At 47.4% G+C, this 19,342-nt stretch overlaps 3 protein-coding genes across 3 annotated transcripts; 1 reads left to right on the top strand and 2 right to left on the bottom strand.

Annotated features, from left to right (window-relative positions):
• Positions 1 to 121: 121 nt before the first annotated feature.
• LOC100830126 (light-harvesting complex-like protein 3 isotype 2, chloroplastic) lies at positions 122 to 2,498 on the top strand. The gene is made up of 3 exons (XM_003573817.4): positions 122 to 608; positions 1,683 to 1,820; positions 1,999 to 2,498. Exons 1-3 carry the CDS (start codon positions 245 to 247, stop codon positions 2,244 to 2,246), a joined length of 750 nt encoding a protein of 249 aa, XP_003573865.1. The 5' UTR covers positions 122 to 244; the 3' UTR covers positions 2,247 to 2,498.
• A 247-nt stretch (positions 2,499 to 2,745) lies between these two features.
• On the bottom strand, positions 2,746 to 7,001 carry LOC100830439 (general transcription and DNA repair factor IIH subunit TFB4). Its single transcript, XM_003573818.4, has 12 exons — positions 6,757 to 7,001; positions 6,582 to 6,670; positions 6,153 to 6,423; positions 6,021 to 6,067; positions 5,696 to 5,733; positions 5,570 to 5,615; positions 5,299 to 5,352; positions 5,117 to 5,185; positions 4,253 to 4,329; positions 3,844 to 3,939; positions 3,060 to 3,141; positions 2,746 to 2,972 (listed from the first exon to the last, which is right to left on the bottom strand). Exons 1-11 carry the CDS (start codon positions 6,785 to 6,787, stop codon positions 3,087 to 3,089), a joined length of 873 nt encoding a protein of 290 aa, XP_003573866.1. The 5' UTR covers positions 6,788 to 7,001; the 3' UTR covers positions 2,746 to 2,972; positions 3,060 to 3,086.
• Positions 7,002 to 7,345: 344 nt separating this feature from the next.
• On the bottom strand, positions 7,346 to 11,091 carry LOC100831052 (65-kDa microtubule-associated protein 9). The gene is made up of 8 exons (XM_003573820.4): positions 10,114 to 11,091; positions 9,819 to 9,998; positions 9,404 to 9,746; positions 9,171 to 9,319; positions 8,761 to 8,848; positions 8,568 to 8,641; positions 8,372 to 8,446; positions 7,346 to 7,870 (listed from the first exon to the last, which is right to left on the bottom strand). The coding sequence occupies exons 1-8, from the start codon at positions 11,059 to 11,061 to the stop codon at positions 7,628 to 7,630; spliced, it is 2,100 nt and encodes a 699-aa protein (XP_003573868.3). The 5' UTR covers positions 11,062 to 11,091; the 3' UTR covers positions 7,346 to 7,627.
• Positions 11,092 to 19,342: the final 8,251 nt, after the last annotated feature.

The following is a 19,342-nucleotide window of genomic DNA, read 5'->3' on the forward strand; positions in this document are numbered from 1 at the left end:
GCCAAACGTGACACAACGCGACGAGACCCCCCCGTACCCATAACACGTGGCCAGCCACGTCGGCAGCGCCTCCTCAGCCACGTCAGCACGAAAAGAGTAAGACACGGACGCGCACCACACTGTGTCCCCAAGCCCCTCTTCTCACTCACTCTATCCTCAAAAACTCGAAGGGATAGAAGAAGAGGAGCGGGGAGCTCCGCTCAGCTCAGCGCAGCGCAGCTAAAAGCCCGAGCGCTCCTCCCTCATGGCCATGGCGACCTCCACCTTCTCCCCGCCGCACCAGCTCCCGCTCAAGCCCCAGCTCGGCCCCAAACCCGGCCTCCTCCTCCCGCGCCTCCGCGCTTCCCCCCGCCTCCGCCTCGCCGCCGCCGCCGCCGCCGGCGAGGCCCCCGTCGAGGCGCCGCCCAAGCCGGCGGCCGCCGCGGATCCCTCCCCCGCCGCTTCAAACGGGGCAGCCGCCGCGGTGAAGGCGGAGGCGGCGGCGGTGAAGATCGAGGAGTCGGCGTCGCCGAGGTTCAACGACTCGAGGTGGGTGAACGGGACGTGGGACCTCGACCTGTTCGGAAGGAAGGCCGGCGCCGTCGACTGGGACGCCGTCATAGACGCCGGTGAGATTTATCTATCCATTGCTGCTCTCCCTCTGTGCTGCTAAGTATTGAAGTAACTGTGGACACTGGACGGTGGCTACATCTTGTGTCAGCATTTCATTTGGATCCGGATGGGGAAATTTAACTAACTACTAGTAATAACTATTCGGACTGGCAAGCTTGCTGGACATGGAAATCATAGACCGCGCATTAGCTCCCAGGGCCAGAGTTGCCACCGTGCCGTGTGAGATAATGCTTAGGATGATGATGCAACCTGGAGGAGGGAATGGCAGCAGCTCTGTGATGCTCACGGTGGATGGTTTGTCAGCCTATTGGAGAATGTCGTGAATTATTGGCAGAGATAGCAAAGCATGCAGCTCCCATCTTCTGCGTAAGAAGGGAGCATGCATGCCGATCGACAACCCTGCGGTGCTTCTTCTTACCCATTCTATGTTTCTTTAATAATTGGTTGGTGACGAACTTCCTCATCCTCGGAGTTTTTGCATGGTTTTGATGTCCCTATATGCGATAATCCATTTCTCAAGATTGTTGTTAGATTGAAAGGTCCATCTACTAGACAGTTCCCTTTGGGAAATCGTAGTTTGTATAAGTTACCTACCGCATAAAAGCAAAAGAAAAAATGCTTGCACTTTAAGATATTTGGAGGGTACATATCAAAATGCATGGAATAAGTTGAGTAGTTAGGAATCTTTGAATGCTAGGTAATATAGATGAATGGAGCAGGGAAGAGAAGATATGGAAAGAGCTGGGAATGGTTAGGAGATAAGAGAAATGTGTGAGCGCATCTACAGTTTGAACTGGTTTTGAATTTGGTTTTTAAATTTCTGAACTAATTCCAAAATGATAGATCCTCTTTTTTTTCAGCTGTTTTGCATTTCTGTACATTACCTGTGACTATTTTTGCATGAATTAACCTGAACAGAGTTTGTACTTTGTACACATGTGATGTGTGGCAGTGGGTACTTGTTATCATGCAAAATCTTATGACACTTGGCGATGGGCTGCAGTGAATGGAACAAACATTGCATTCCTGACAATCTAGTGAGACTAACTGCCATCTTTGTTTGTTTCTAGAGGCAAGGAGGAGGAAATGGCTTGAAGATTTCCCGGAGGCTAGTAGCAGCGATGAGGCTGTTGTGTTTGATACTTCGATCATACCATGGTGGGCATGGATTAAGCGGTTCCACCTCCCCGAAGCGGAGAAGCTAAATGGTTATTCTTGAATCCTTTACATTTAAATATTTAAATCGTGTGTTTTCAATCACTTCAAACTGCTGGGTTTCCGCATCTTCTAATACTGTATGGTATGTACAGGAAGAACAGTGCATTCATATCTAGCTACACCTTTGTCTTTCCGCATCTTCTAATATTGTAACCAATCTCTATGCAGGCCGTGCTGCCATGGTTGGCTTCTTCATGGCTTACTTTGTCGATAGCTTGACGGGTGTGGGGCTCGTTGACCAAATGGGCAACTTCTTCTGCAAAACTCTGCTGTTTGTTGCAGTGGCTGGCGTGCTGCTTGTCAGGAAAAACGAGGACATCGATTCTCTGAAAAAGCTCATCGATGAATCGACGTTCTACGACAAACAATGGCAGTCAACTTGGCAAGAGGATTCCCCTTCTGTGCCGAAGAAATAGCTTCCAAGTTGAGTTTTGCGGTAGCTGAGAGGAGTGATGTGGACTTTCTCCTCCTCTTTATGTTGTGCTGTTTCTTTTGTCAGCCTTTTGTTTCCTGATTTTAGTGAGGCTCAAATACCTATCAATAAACTTTATAATATCTACGCCATCTTGTAAAAAGTATTGACTTAATTTCTGTGCTAGAGGTAATGCTGCAACGGGTTATTTAGCGCAATGTTTTGCTGATGGGAATTGCATGCAGGGTTACAAACTTGTGTATTCTTGCTAGCTGATACTGAGAAGCACTCTATGTTAGCATCCACTTTATGCACTCGAGATGAACTTGTCAGGATAATTGTGCATATCTGTAAGCAACAGATTTTTTTTTTTATAAATCCGAAATAGATTACCTATTTCCTTTACGGGCAATGCTGTAACGGTTTTTGTCTAGTTTTCCATTGTCTAACTAGGCAACTATCTTCAGCTTAACTAATGGATCAAGGCATAGCTTTTACCTCTGTTTCGAAAATAAAAAAAAGGCTTTAATTTTCATCATTCCATCAGCAATAACTGGTTGATCCCAAATTTACAGATAGAAGGTCGCAAGAAAATGAAATGATTCCAAAATAAATGTGCATTTTTTAGTCAGATAATGTTCACAAAATCTGTCTCTCAAGCATCCCTAGTTGTTAATAATTTGGCATCCCTTGGAATATTCACACCATGCACTCTCTGCAGCAGTTTGACCTGTGAACATTACAGATGGAGTGATCTGAAATCAGATATTGTAAATCATCAACTCAAATTCAATTCTGAATGGCGCATCAAACAAACCTCACAGGAAACAGTGTGCGATCTGGCCTACTTTTGATCTGGCATGGAATTTAAATCAGGCATGACACGGCTGAATTCCGACCTGCAAACATATAGACACATAAAAATAAACTTTCTGTCGTAGCATCCAGGCAACTGTATTGATTTAACCACATCAGAGAAAGCAGAAACAACTTACAAAAAATAGAAAGTATGACATTTTGCAGCTGAAAGGAATAGTGCGACAGAGTATCTAACTTCAAGTATCTAACAACAAAAGCTATCCAGCCTAAGTTAATAGTTTTTAGGGGAATATAAGTTAATACATCAGATAGCTATAACCTGCTGGATCACACTGAAGATGAATTAATACAGAAGTATTTTAAGTAGGCACAATATTAGGAAAAATGGGAAATGAAATTGGGAGTGTACACTGCACAGGTGAGCTTATAGTTGTTCAGGTAGACAAGTTAAAAGCTGGAATTCTTAATTAACCTGCATCTAAAAGTTATTTTTCTTAACAAGGGAGCAAATTCAGCACAACTAATGCATCTAAATGCTCTTTTTCTTAACAAGGGAGCGAATTCAGCAAACTAGGGGCCAAAGTTCAGAACAGAGTGTTGACTTGGACAGATGAGAAAGTCAGGAAAGAAGTAGAGAACATGCATGAACATCATGAAAAAAAAATACATATTCAAATCTCAGCTTTGTGGATGTCAGGAAACAAGAAAAGCATAAAGGCTGATCATTACTGGAATTTAGGAAGAAATAAGGAGAATAATGGAAAATTAAAGTTATAACTTACCCACAGGTTGAACACTTCTTATGATACTTGCAGAATATTGACAGGCAAACTGAACAAACATAGCCCATGTCAATAGTCTTCTTATGGCAGAAACAGCTGTGAAACAGTTAAAACAAATTAGATGCTGTTGAATTGCCAATAATATCAGCAAACTGCATGAATAGCATTCCCTAAATTGGAGACCCTTGGTAAATTAGAATTTCAGAAACAAATCAGCTGTGTGCCTTCTGTATAATTTACATGCCTTTTGCAGCTTTGCTATAGTTTTTGGTATGTTAACCCTACAAATAGCATCTCATGGTTACTTCATCAAGATTCTTGAACTGCCAGTTAATTCTAATTCCTCGTGGATATCATTGCAGAAGAAATGAATATGTGCTTAACAGAGAGGAAACTGAGAAAAGCTTACGAGGCACGAAAATCTACTCCCAAGGTCTTAGGGAGGCGGAGAAAGGCTCTCGAGTGTAAATCAGACGCAAACACAGCCTGCACGCTTGCTGAAATTAGCCACTGAACTCGAGCACACTAATCTTTTTAACTAAAATAGAAGTATCCGTGCTCAAATATAATACAGACAAAAAGAGGGGAGACATTTAGAAAACCAAAAAGAAGACAGCAAAGTGCCAGCACAGCCAAAAAAAAAGGATGACACTTTAACAGCTAGATTTGCATCACAGCAAATCACTGGCCAGTCTACAGGACCATGTTTGGATACCCAACTCAGATTCATATAACTATAATATCAAAACTTTATATGAACTTACAAACCTACGGTGTCCCAAATCTGGATAGTGTTTACTCGAACTTGGTCACAGATCATATATTCGCCACTTGAATTCAAAATTTCTCAATTGGATCCCTAATTTATCTCTCCAAAATTTCTCAATTGTCCTAATAGTACGCTTGCAGAGTGATAAGGAACTTCACTGCTCACTTCAGAGAAAAAGACAAGGCCAGGACGTGATTAGAAGATGAACATAGCAAATGAGTGTGTATTTGGCTCTATAGCCTAGAAGCATCCCAACTGATTTTATACAACCCGTTCAGAGATGAAACAGTGTACAGAATCAAAATGAAACATTGCATATGGATCTTTGTCATATTCCCCTTGCCTTTTCTCTGTTATGTAAAACATGATGGAGAATGTCACCATAACAAGAAAAGAATACCACAAGCCTTATTTATATGAATACAGCATGCTGTCAAAAAGACAAGAGAAACGACAATAGGAGAAAATAATTGAGTTGCACAGCAGGGGGTCTGAATAACTTACAGCAAGGTATTGAAATAGACCACTTAGTTCTTGGGGCTTCAGATAAACTCCTCCAGTTATATATGAAGCCTGCAAATGAAGGACCAGTACAATATCAGCAATGAAGAGAAAATGTTATGGGCAAACGGCATGTAAATGACGATATAATCAGTAAAATGTAAGAGGGTACCAAAGAACATCACCTGCTGCAAGAAAGCAGAGTCTTGGGTTCCCACGATACATGAATCAATTGGAACCTACAAGATTTGTTAAACATTTCAAGTATGATGAGTAGATAATGAATGCTTTACACAATTAAACTAGTGATGATACTGTTGCTTGAAGTTGGAACTCACTAAAATCAGCACAGTTGAAAAGTACTCGAACCCATAGTAAATTAGAAATTGCAATAAAAAGAAGCGGACAAGGAATCCAAATCTAAATATGATTTAAAAATAATAGTACAAGTAATACCATGGAACGTTGAGCCGAAAATATTGAATTCATCACTGCAACATATCTGCATAGCATCTGGATGAGTGAAAACAGGTCCAACAAATAAGAGTATAAAAATGCATACCCATGAAGAAGTGTACTAACTGTTCAGGTCCATCTGGAGAACCCTGCAAGCACAAAATCTGTATTTCATGTTAGCATAAAAAGACATGGTTCTTCAAAATTTTATGTTTACAAATACTGACTAGAAGAATTCAAGCTAAGTAATACAAGAAATAGATCGTCAACCACATGCTAGGTGCCCATTGAGTGTTTTTGGCAGTCAATTATGTTCACTAAAATCATGTAGGCTAATTAACTGGTCAACTTTCTCTTCTACAGCATTTCATCAGTTTCAGTAAATCTATCAAAAGGCGTCAAAACCATGTATTACTGAGAGAAAAAAACATAAAAACAAATAGGTACTCACCCGAGGTTGCGGATGTCGAGTGCCAGACCGGAAAACCCTCTGTATATCTAAAAATCCACCAAATTAAGAATACCAACGCACCAAGGAAAAGCAGAGATATCACAAGTAGCAAGAAATTTGATCATAGGATACAGCACAGAGCAAGGGACAGCGCGCCTGAAAACAGCGACGCCGCACCACCACCAGCAACGGTGCCATTGCCGGCAGTGTCACGGGCATCCTGCTTAACGAACTCCTCCACCTTGCGGCTTGCCTTGGCGAAGGTGGCAGCAACATCTGGCGAGCCGGAGGCAGCAGCATTGCCGGAGTCAAAGACGTAGGCGCAGGAGCTGACGCCGGCCGCGATGACAACCACTTGGTTGAGGTGGTTCAGCAGCAGGAGCGAGTTCACGAAGTGGATCAGCTGCAACCTCGCAAAATCTCGTAAATTATTAGTACATCAGATAATACGAGGAAGAAACTCTCGGGGGAGAAACCAAAACCAAATCAGTTAGATCAGCGTAGAGCCTGGGATTGGAGTTGGGTGAAGAAAGCAGGGCTTAGGGTTTCCGGGGGGCGTACGTGGCCGAAGAAGTCGGCGAAGGGGAGCGCGGCGCCGGCCCAGAAGAAGGGGTTGGTGTCGACGATGACCACGACGAGGCTGACGTCATCTGCAAGAGCGTATCATCCTCCCTAAGCTAGAGAGAAATACGGTGTGAGGAGGGAGGGTCGGGTGCTGTGCTGGGGCGTGGCGTACCGGAGTAGAGCTTGGAGTGCGCGGATGTCATCGCCGCCGGCGGGCTGGGAGCGGAGGCGGAGCTGCCGCGCGCTCGGGTGGTGGTCAGCGCCGGCCGTTTATGCGGCGGTCGGAGTCTTGGTCGGGGTGCTGGTGCTGCCGTAGGCGCTGCCCGGGGTGGCGCCGGCGGCGAAGCAGGGAGGGACTGCGGTGGTGCGGTCTCTGCTGTGGCTTCTGACTTGGGATGGGAACAGGCCCAGTTCAAGGTTATGGGCTTTCAGTGCCTTTTCAGAACCCATCACAAAGGAAATGGATTTCCTCCTCTCAAAAAGAAAAAAGGAAATGGATTTCCATTAAAAAAAACGGAAAACGGATCGTTCTTTTATTACTATTGAAAAGAAAAGAAAATCTTTCATCCTCAAAAAAAAAGAAAATAATATTTCGCTCAAAAAAAAGGAAAAGAAAATCAATGGGCAGCTATTTGAATTTTGTGCCGAGCGCAATTGTGTCTGTAATGTTTATTTAGCTACTGTGTCTCGCTTCATTGCTCGCAACAATCCTTCAAAAGATATCCTATTTAAATTTTATACGGAACTTGACAAGTGAAAACTAGAATCTGAACGCTACCATGTTTAACAACAGTTGTACAGATGTTAATGTGTTACCCTTAACAAGTCTTGTTCTTGAAGTCTACTCCTTTTCTGCTAAATATAAAACATCACTTGCAAGTCCTCGTGTCATTTTGACTCTTGGACACTTGTTTCTTTTCCAAGAACAAGCAGAAACTCTTCCTATCGTTCTACGACCACTGGTATCTTTTCTCTTCGTCGGCCTTGAGCAAACTACATAAGAACATGAGGCAGACAAAGCAAGCACCGAACTACCGAGGCTCTCAGTCGAAAGGACCAGATGCCATCATCTGCCCATCGTCGCTCCCCCGCGGTGACATTGGAGACTTGAGGAAGCTCGGCGTGGTTGGCCTCGACGATGACAACGGAGAGGAAGATGACACTGCCACCTTCCTGCTACCGCTGCGGCCCATGGACAATGTCCTCGTCACGTTCTTGATGCTCTTTGGGAGAGCTCGGGCTACCGGCGACTCCACCCTGTTCTGCCCTTGTGACTTCCTCTGGTCCTGCGAAAACCACGACCATGTCACGGCCTCAGAATTGTTTTGACAATTGAACTGTACCTTTAAACCCACGCAAAAAATATGAATAGTCCATGTTTTTCGAGCAGATGGATATGTACACAATTGTGCTGCATACACTGCACAATTAATGATACTAGTAGGTGTGCCCGCGCGTTGATACGGGCAATAAAATCACAAACTATTTATTTTTATTTTTTGTGTAGGTAACTCATGGCACCGTCGATATCGGCATGCGGGTGTGGCGGCGTCGGTTATAAAACGGAGTAGGAGAAATCGTGAAAAAAACTGGAGGAAAAAAAATAACGGGCAATGTCATATTGGTTGTAATTTTAACTGGAGGAAAAAGAAAATAACGGGTAGTGACATATTGGTTGTAATTTTAACGAAGTTAACCTACGGCGGTGACCGTACCATCACCACCAACTCCAATTTAATATATTGATATAGACTATGTAAAGTATTGAGATTTGGTGGTGCAAGTACTCTTTGTCTTTTCCTCTCATGTTCTTTCTCCTTCCTCGTATTGTCGTACTCCTCCAACATGTCCAAAAGCCCTTCCTGCATTTGAAAAATTCCTTTATTATTTTCCAAATATTTTTTCTAATGCGAAAATATTTGACAATCCCTAGACAAATTTCAAAACGAGCAACCAAAGGAAGAAAAATGAAATGAGGCATACACCGTCGTACTCAAACTTTTCTCCCCTCTCCTTTTCCCAAGCCAACACCTTCGCAATCAAGGCCTCTGCCATTGCTGCAGCTCGCAAAACAAAACAAAAAATACACATCACATTGGCACTTCTGTTCATACAAACAGAAAAAAAAAGGACAGAATTTCTCATCAGGAACAATTGCACCATGCATTTTTTTCACCTGGCATCTTGTTGACCAGCGCACGCGCCTTCTCTGCGCGCTTTAGCATGAGGTGCATTCCTTTGCCCACACTGTATCTGTTCTCATTCTGAAAGCCACAACATGAAAACATATATCAACATACCAAGAGGAAAAAAAAGTTAAAGACTCTCTGATTTGCATAAAAGCTTGTCGATTTTTAATACTTCCTCCGTACAACAAAAGATGTCTCAACTTTGACCAAATTCGAATGCATCTATACACTAAGTCATGTCTAAATACATCCAAATTTTAAAAACTTGAGATATTTTTTGTTGGACGGAGGGAGTAGAATAAAATCGTGTTCAGTGAAATTTCTGCAAACTTGACATGGAATTCTCGCAAATCAAAGAGCTAGGCTCTGAACCATTCAGATTTCAGTCTCGTCTCACCCTGTTGTACTCCTCGAGCCATGATTCCTCCTCGAGAGCCGCCTGCCATTTCTCCATCCTCTCAAGCACCTCCTTCCGGCTGAACTCCTCATCCTTGGCCTCAGAGATTTGCGCCTCCAGCCTCTCCAAGATCATGGACCTCTCCGTGTCTACAAAGAAACATTACTAATTCAGCTCAAATGCCCCGATCCAAATGCAACATCATCGACCCCCTGAGAGGCGACTGATCTTACCATCATTGATGGCGTCGAACACGAGCAATGCGCCGCCGCCGCCACCATCGCCGTCGTCGTCGTCCTCCTCTGCAGCAGCGATGCGCGTCCGCCGGCGGATCTCCCGGAGCTCGTCGCGCTTCTTGAGCAGGAGGTCCTTCATCCGGCGCTCCTTGAGGCTCTCTAGCCGCACCACCTCCGCTTCGACGTTGGCGATGAAGCCGACGGAGAGAGCGCCGGGCTCCGTGATCTCCTCCTCCGACGCCGCGATGTTGCAGGCCACGTCCTGGAACCTGCTCTGCTCCTCCGGCGGCGTGTCCATCAGGTTCCATAGCTCGAACATCGCCGCCACCAGGTCTTGGAGCTGCAAAAACCAAACATCACCCATTAATTTGGCATTGAGGTGTGTTTTTTATGATAATCCTGTCTTGATTACCTTCTGCATCCTGTCCCGTTTGATTTCTCGGAGGTGTTCGATCTCGGAGAGCAATCTCGCGATCCGGCAATCGCTGATGTCACCTTCTTCAAGGTCGGTCTCACCGGAATCCATGCCGAGAACCAGCGACGACGAGTGCAGCGAGCTCGTGAGCTCCGCCACCTTCTTGATGCGGTTCTCCTATATGCGCGCGGCAAAACAAGAACATCGATTAATCAGCGGTCCGTGGTTTTTCATTTGGGAGGTTGATTGATTTTTTGTTGTTTTGTTTTGATCGATCCGCGAGCATGCCCACCTTCTCCGATTGGAGATCCCCGAGGCGTGATCTGAGCTCCTGGAGCTTACTCATGGTGAGGTCGCCGTCGTCGTCGGCGGCGGCGTTCGAATTCGTCGAGTACATCTCTTGCTCGATCCGGTCGATCACGTCCGTGACCTCCTGGAACAGCCGCCGGCGCTCGTCCCGCCGGCGCCGCATCTCCTCCAGCTCCGGCGCGATGGCGCCGAGCTCCTCCTTGAGGCTGAGGCTCCTGCTCCTGCCGCCCCCGGAGGAGTTGGCGCTTGAGCTCTGGACGGTGTCGCCGAGGGCGGCGCGGATGGCGGCGAGCTCGGCGACGGCGTCGGCCACGTCGCGCCGGAGCCGCGCCGTGCGCTGCCGGAGGCGGGCGAGCTCGGCGCGGTAGAGGGCGAGGCAGCCCTCCTCGAGCGCGCGCAGGGCCTCCCGCCGGTCCGCCTCGGCTTCCCCGATCTCGTCCCACGCGTCGCCGAGCTCCCGCAGCACCGCCTCCCGCCGCGGCTCCATCGACCCGGGACGAAATTTTCGAGTTCTATCTATGGCGGGCGGCGGCGGCCGCGATTTGTTGCGCGATCGAGCAGGATCCGCCGGTCGGTTTCTACGGCGGCCGGATGGCGCCGACGACGAGACCGTCTTCCGCTTCCGCTGCTGGCCGCCGCCGGTCGTCCGCATGCAGCTAGTGCGCGGTGCGTGGCGGCCACCGCCGCATGCCTCCTCCGGCGAAGGCGATCGATCGATCGACGGCAGGGAGGGATTTCGGGCGCGCGTCGTGGAGTGGATGTGTGTGTGGGAGAGAAAAAGCGCGCGCGCCGAGGGGGGGACAAGGCGGGCAAGCGGTTGGGACGCCATTGCCAGCTCGGGGTGGCCGGTTACGAGGTGTGGCCTGGAATTAGGGGGGACGTACTCCACCGCAGAGAACGTTGATGGAGCTTTTTTACATATAATCTCCATTCTTGTTTTTCCATTGTTTGTCCGGAATCTTAAAACAATATCATACTCCCTCAAACTAAATGAATTTCTATTATATGTATATAAACGGTTTTAGTCATAAATGCATACATATTTGGACGAATTTGAATCACTTAATATGTGACGGAGGGAGTATCTAATTGCTGATGAATCAGCGTATGTCTAACTAAAACTCATTTTCCTTTCTTCTTCTTCTTCTTTTGATATTCAACGGTGGACTGATTACTCCCTCCGTCTAAAAAAAGATGTCTCAAGTTTGTAAAAATTTGGATGTATTTAGACATGACTTGGACGGAGGAAGTATTATTTTTTTGGCCAACGTTCGAATTCCGGGCTTTATGATGCCCCGCCGCTCTCTTTCTCCTCCTCCTCCCGGGTCGTCGCTGGCCGGCCGCCTTCTCCTCATGGCTACCTCCTTCTCCTCCCGGCCACCTTGCTCTCCTCCATTGTGTACGTTGAAAATTGATGAATTTTTTCAGTGTCGTGTTGAAATAGGATGTACGATGGATGAATTTAGATTACGTGTGTTGAAATTAAATGAGTAGATGTTGAAACTGGATGGTTCAAATTGTACGGATTTCGGTTGAAATATATGAGATATCGGTGAAATAAGGGCTGTGATTTGAGGGGTATTGCTCGAGTAAACACCAGTTTTTGATCTACTTATTGAGGCTGGCCCTTATATTTGCGTTTTTAGGGACTCAATTTAGGAGCTATTATTGCGCTGGACATGCTCCTGGATGGGTTGTTTGATAGGCCTGTCAGTGGTGCACTAGAACAGAGATCTCCTGCATGCTCCCGCCGGAGTTACAAGGATTGATTTTGATTGATTTCTGATTTTCTCCACGCGGTGGGAGTTGGACTCGCCGTCACGGTCGCCGTACGTGTATATATAGTTGGATCAGAAGCTTCGTCGTATGTACACGGGCGATCCAATAAGGACACTGTCAGTCAAGTCTCCGGTCAAACAATTAAGCCTCGGCCTCGGTCTCCATCCATCCCGATTCAATTCGTTTTTCTTTCTTCCTTCGATCCTGAAGGAATTAATAATCGATCGACATCGACCAAAACGAACTACTCCCAGATGTTTACAGAAAGTTAACGTCGTGCTAGCTCCCTGATGTTTACGGTTCAAAAACACAGATAAATAAAACACAAGAGTGTCAATTTATCAGTCGACTTGTAGATATTTGTTTCAGTCAATAATTATAGGCACCCTGTTAAGATTTTTTTTTTATCATCTGTGATTTCATGATCTGGCAAAAATCTCACTGATCGGATTAAGTGACATTAATTCGGGTACAGTTTAGGGGTACACCGTCAGTCAGCACACCAGTGTCCAGTGGCACTATTTAATATGTACAGATCAAGCACGTGTAACTGAAATTCAATCAAACACATATAGAAAATGCATATCGTATTCGTCGTGCCAGCAAACGCACAATGTGGACAAGTGGGGACGCAAAGTACGTACGCACGACTTCTTCCGTCCTGATGAAAATGGGAAAAGTTTCTCCCGTGCTAAAATATATCTAGCACGTGCACAGTGTGACTGATAGGGACGGGAGCAGTACTCCTTTCGTTCGAAAATAAACGACGTGAATTTGTATAGATAAATTCATTTCACTCATTTAGAAACGGCCGGAGGGAGTATATGTGTGACGACCGATGTTCCGGTCCGGGTTGAAGCTAGCAAGTGCTACCCCAGTACGTAATTTTGTCTAGCCATCACTACTACAAAACGGTCTATATGCAACGGCACATCAGTAACGGATCCGGCACGACCGTTACTGATGAACAATATCAGTGTCGGTCGCGGCCGCGACCGTTACTGATGAACACAGCGGGCTCTGCCCGTCCCCGTCCAGCCATACATCAGCGGTGGTCGCGCGAGGCGACGGCCCCTGATGAACCATCATAACTCGCGAGTTACATCAATGGCGGTCGGCTATGAGGCGACCGCCACTGATGAACCACGCATCAGTAACGGCCGCCCAATTCCCGACCGCCACTAATTATCGTCGCGGTTTAAATACGTTGGGCAGAGCTGCAGCTGGTCGCGCTGCGCGTCGTAACGGACCAGCTGCGGCCCCTTCTTCTCCGGCGACGGCGAAGCGCTGCCCGACAGCGCCATGGCCGCCGGCGAGCCCCCCAGGTAGCCCCTCCTTCCTCCCCCTTCCTCCTCTCCCCCCCCCCCCCCCCGCGTCGGCGGCCGCCGTCTCCATGGTCGGCGGGCGGCCATGGCCGGCGAGCTCCATTTTTGGAGCTCCGGCGGCCGGCGAGCTCCGATTCTCGACCCCGAAGCTTCCCTCTCCCTCCCGATCTCTCTCGCCGGCCTCCAATTTCTCTCTGAAGTTCCCCAATTTAAAATTTTTGAGCTCCGCGGCCGCCGGCCAAAATGCGGCCTCCTCGTCATCGCCCGGAGATTCCCTTTCGCTTGCGAGCTCTCTCACCCTCCCGATCTTTCTCGCCGGCCTCCAATTTCTCTCCGAATGTCTCTAATTTTAAATTTTTAGTTAGCTCCGGTTAATTAACACCTTAATCCTTTTGTCAATGATTAGGCTAACTATTTTTCTTTGTTTGTTTTCTTGTGTATTGTGTTGTAGATCGAATGACCGTTTTTGGATGTACGCCAAGGAAAGAATCAATGCTCGATGGATAACCGAATGAACGGTCTTTTTTGGAGTCGCAAAAGGTGATATGGAATGAAAAGGACTTTTGATGGTGTGTTGTCCATGTCGCAAATGTGGAAACACATGCATGATGAAGCCTGAAGATGTTCAGATGCACGTGCTGGCATCGGGTTTTGTGGATGGTTATTCTCGCTGGACTTGTCACGGGGAGGATACGGTTGATGTCGGTAGCGGTAGCGAAGATGATGATGTCCTGCGGTATGATCTGGCGAATGATTCTGATGAAGAAACAAGGGTTGATGAGGAGGCTAATGTGGAAGGTGAAGGAGCTCCACATGGCAGGATTGCCGAAATGCTAGATGACCCGTACCTACGGGACCAGCTGAAGGACCCCGAAGATGAGGCGGAGTCTGCTCAGTTCAAAAAATTGTTGGAGGACGCAAGCACACCCTTGTATGATGGAGCTGGCGAAGAAAGCAACGTGGTCGAAGTGACGCTCGAACTTTTGAGGCTGAAGGCAGCATCATGCTGGTCAGACAAGGGCTTCACGAATTTGTTGAGTTACCTTGATTTGGTTTTTCCACAGCCAAACAAGTTGCCCAAGAGCACATACGAGGCGAAGAAGTTTTCATGCCCGCTTGGATTAGATTGCGTGAAACATCATTCATGTCCAAACGACTGCATGGTATACACTGTAGAGTGCGAGAACCATGAGAGCTACCACATATGCGGTGCATCGAGATACAAGAAGAAAAACGCCAGAGCTGGCGAAGATGATGGGGAAGAAGTGATGAAGAGCAGGCCGGCAAAGATTGTCTGGTATCTTACGGCAGGTGGCCGAGTTGAGCGTTAGATGCAGAACGTTAAGGACGCGAGGTATCTCGTCCATCACGATCCGCGCGCAGGCTGCATTCGATCCTGACGGACACTACCGTGTGGAGGAAGCTGGGGTCCTAAGACACCCTGCCGATGGGACTCAGTGGAGGAACTTGGACACATCATTTCTAGATTTCTGGGCAGAGCCCAGAAATCTGAGGCTCGGTCTCAGCACTGACAGGATAAATCCTTTCGAAAACATGAACAACAAGCACAGCACATGGCCAGTGATCTTGTTTGTCTACAATCTTCCTCCATGGTTAATCATGAAGAGAAAGTACATCCACATGTGCATGCTCATACAGGGTCCAAAGCAGCCAGGAGCTGACCTAAATGTGTATCTGCAGCTAGTGAAGGATGAGCTGAAGCAGTTTTGGAACCCTGGCAGAGTGGTTTGGGACGCAAACAGGAGGGGGTACTTCACGATGAGAGCAGCGCTTCTGACCTGCGTGCATGACTACCCCGCGAATGGAAATACTTCATGCCAGGTGACACATGGGTACAAGGCCTGTACAAAGTGCGGGGAAAACACGACATCGGAGAAGTTGCCCGCTTCATCCATAATTGTTTATATGGGCCACCGAAAGTGGTTGGATGCTAAAGACCCTTGGAGGGATGACAAGGAAAGGTTCAAGGGGAAGACGGAGCACGGGACATCGCCGAAGGAGAAGTCTGGAATGCAAATCCTCGAAATCGTGAACGATCTTGAGGTTGTCCCCGGAAAGATTGCTGCGAAGAAATATAAGGAACCTGAAGGGCGTCGTGTGGAAAAGGAGGTCCGTATTCTGGGCCTGGAGTACTGGACACATTTAGAATGCCGCCACAACATAGATGTCATGCACATGGAGAAAAATGTATGCGACGACAGGCTGGGGTTGCTGATGAACATTTCAGAGAAGACGAAAGATGGACCCAATGCACGGAAGGACCTGGAACTCATGTCTATCAGGAAAGAGTTGTGGGGCAAAGATCAAGTGTCGGCAGCCGACAAGAATGGTTTCGTGACGGTGACCACGCCGTGTCGTCTTGCATGTTACAACCTATACAAAGACGAGTTGCATAGGATGTGCCAGTGCCTGCAGGGCATTAAAGTCCCATCGAAGTACTCGTCGAGCATCAAGCATCTAGTTGACATGAAGAGTCACAAGCTATCTGGCATGAAGTCTCACGACAACCATGTCATACTCGCTCAGTTACTTCCAGTCGCAATCAGAGGTATCATGGAGCCGCACGTAAGGGAGACAATCATGAAGCTTTCTGACTTCTTTGACAGCATCTCGCAGAAGTCAATTACCGTTAGACGATGCCAGATACTGAAGGATAGTATGATACAGATTCTGTGCGAGCTCGAGATGTTCTTCCCTCCATCATTCTTCGATATCATGGTCCATCTAATGATCCACATATGCGATGAGATCTTGTCCCTAGGGCCCTCGTTCCTGCATAACATGTATGGCCCTGAACGATACAACGGGGTTCTGAAGTGGTACGTTCGTAACAGATCGCGTCTTGAAGGTAGCATCGTGGAAGGCTTTAGGTAGAAAAGTGCATCGAGTTCTGTACGGATTGGTTGGCCGATCAGAAATCAATACGTGTTTCCGAATCACGGCACAAGGGCAAGCTCGATGGCGAAGGTGGCCTTGGACATACATACCTTAATGTCTATGGAAGAGGAAGGGAAGCTGACTTTGAAAGAGCACATTTGGTTGTGTTGCCAACTGTCGATTGCTGCCGGCTTTATCAGGAAATGCACATGGAACAACTGCGAAATGAAAATCCTAAAAGAGGAGAAGTCTGGATCCACTAGGAGCACAATAAAACATTCGCAGCATGGCTGAAGAATTATTGGTACGGCAGGGAGACGACCAATATATCAGAAGAGACGGTTGCATGTTTGTCACGGGAACCTGCTTACCACGTCTCTACTTGGCAATCATATGCGATCAACGGCTATAACTTCTACACTGCGTCTCAGTACCGTAAAAGCACGTATCAAAATAGTGGTGTAGTCATGACTTCTGAGACCGCGACCGACGACAACAGCAAAAACAAAGCGTTCTTCGGCGTTATCGAGGAGATCTGGGAATTGGAGTACTTGATCACAAAGACCCTAATGTTCCGTGTAAAATGGACCAAAGGTGACAAAGAAGAAAGTCACAGGTTCACGACGATGGTGCTACCTCCTAAGATCCCTCGTGAACAAGTTGACGTGAGAAAAATTCCGGAAAGAGAGGAACCATGGGTCTTTGCTAAACAATGCAAGCAGGTATTCTACATAGACGACCCGTCAAATAATGGCCGCGTCGTAGTAAGAAGAGAGAAAAGAAGCATTGTTGGAGTGGACGGAGTTACTTCACAAGAAGACTGTGAAGGTTTCCATGATCCGACAACCGCCGCAGATGACGAAGAAGCGGAACGCACGATATTAACGAGGAAAAGGAGAGGGAAAAGAAGAAGTGATGGGAGCGAGAGCGAAAAAATACCACAAAAACCCTACCTCAGAAGCAGTTCTGCGAGGAGTCAAGTTATGACTTACCGAAGAAAGGAGAAGCACTAGTAGTCACATTGTAAAAATGTACTCGTACTGACTCTTAATGCAAACTTTATACTAAGTGAAATTATGTGTGAAATTTGTATGCATGTGATGAATTTTTTGAAATTTGTATGCATGTGATGAAATTATGTGTGAAATTTGTACTAGAGAAATGCATGAATTGATTCCTGAAACATAATTTCAAATGCATGAATTGATTCCTCAAACATCAGTAACGGTCAACTACTATGCGACCGTTACTGATGTATAGGAGCACATCAGTAACGGTCGGTCGCTCTGTCGCCCGTTACTGATGTGAGCACATCAGTAACGGTTGCGGAGCCTCCCGCCCGTTACTGATGTGTGGGTGATCATCAGTAAAGGTCGCGAGGTTATGCGACCGCCACTGATGTGCTTCGGCATATAAAAGCGAGCAGCCGAACCCTAGCCCGTCACTTTCCTCGCCTGCGTGTTGCTTTCCTAGCAGACTAGTAGTGGGCAAAACCCTACGAGAGGCGAAGCCCTGCCGGATTTTTTGGCCGCCGCCGCCGTCGACCCCGCGCCCACGCCACCCAGAGCCCGACGCCGTGCCGTCTTCCTCCGCGCCCCAAGGCCGACGCCCCGAGCCCGCGTCGTCATCTCCCTCCTCCCGCCGCCGTCTCCGAGCCCGAGCGCGCCGTCGTCTCCCTCCTCCTGCCGCCCTCCTCGAGCCCGCGCCATCGTCCCCGAGCTCTCCTCCGACCCCGAGCCCGACGCCGCGCCGTCTTCCTCCCCGCCGCCCGACCCCGCGCCGGTGTCTTCCTCCGCGACGACCCGACCCACAGGTGCGCGCCTCCTTCTCCTCCACCTCCCTCCCTCTCCTCTGATTTAGGCTTGATTTAGGGTTAGGCTTAGGGTTTGCTGTGAATTTAGGATTTAGGGTTAGGGTTAGGGTTTGCTGTTAATTTAGGATTAGCATTGTAGTTAGGATTTAGATGTACATTTCCCACCACACACCATACATGATGTTTTATATGCTATATACATGTTGTTTTATATGCTATATACATGTTGTTTTATATGCTATACATGTAGTTTTTTATATAGCGGTTTTATATGCTATTTTGGAGAATTGAGTAATGAATTGTGGGCCTGACCATCATGCTGTGGGGGTACATATGCGGGTGGGTTTTTTATGATGGTTTCGAGCTTCTAGTAGAGAAAGTTTGCTAGTTTTTTAGCATAGGCCAGGCCGAAATTTTCGGCCGATATATATTTGATGATTTTGATGGGATAGGTACGAAATGGGCAAGAGTAGCCAGAAACCAGTTCTTGATCGGGAGGAGGTACATCGTGTCGATGAAGAGTCTTCATCGGGAGATCAAATTGCCAGCTCTGGCTCAGGTAGCTCTCGTTCAGAAGAGCGCGACAACGAGCGACAGGTGGAAGAGAGTAACCCGCAGCCTTCTGAAACTCCCGCTAAGAAGCAAAGGAAGAAGACGTCGAGGGGGAGCCACAACTTGAAGGAGTTCTGTTACGTGGTCACCTGGCACTCTGACAGAGGCTGCCCAGAGTCGCCTGAGAGGGCACAGAAGGCTTTCGCAACGACCTGTGGAGCCGTTGCACGCAAGTATTGCAAGATCACCGACGAGTGGAGTGACATCTCCCAAGTAGTTAGAAACACGTGCACCACGGACGTTGCAAGGAGGTTCCAAGTCATCGACGAGTGGCGTGAGCGATTCCTAGCGGCTGTCAACATAGCAGTCCGCAACGGACTTGCTAATTGGAAAACCACCGCTAGAAAGTGAATGGACAAACCCTACGAGATCATTAAGAAGAAATGGCCGTCGGTAACTGATGAGGCCGAATGGGAAAAATTTAAGAAGGAATCGTCTGACCCTGCCTTCATTGCGAAGAGTGAACGCATGAGGGCGTTGTGCGCAAGGAAGCCCTTGAACCACATGCTAGGGAGTGCAGGGAAAGAGGGGAAGAAGAAAGTCTGGCGCAAGTAGAACTGAATTCTCGAGGCGGCAGGCAGGGTGCCTCTAGTGCATGACATGCTGGAGGACCAACGTGCTAGAGAATATGCACGTCAGCACATGACACCCGAGGAGTGGACGGGCATTGAGCCAATGCAGCCGCCTGTTAAAAATTTTACGGTAAGGGTTCACATGTATTTATTTGTTTTTAGCGTTAATTATGACACTCCTGATCCATATAGACTCACGTCCTGTCTTATATG

Source organism: Brachypodium distachyon, chromosome 3 (genome assembly GCF_000005505.3).
Source record: "Brachypodium distachyon strain Bd21 chromosome 3, Brachypodium_distachyon_v3.0, whole genome shotgun sequence".
Taxonomy (NCBI): Eukaryota; Viridiplantae; Streptophyta; class Magnoliopsida; order Poales; family Poaceae; genus Brachypodium; species Brachypodium distachyon.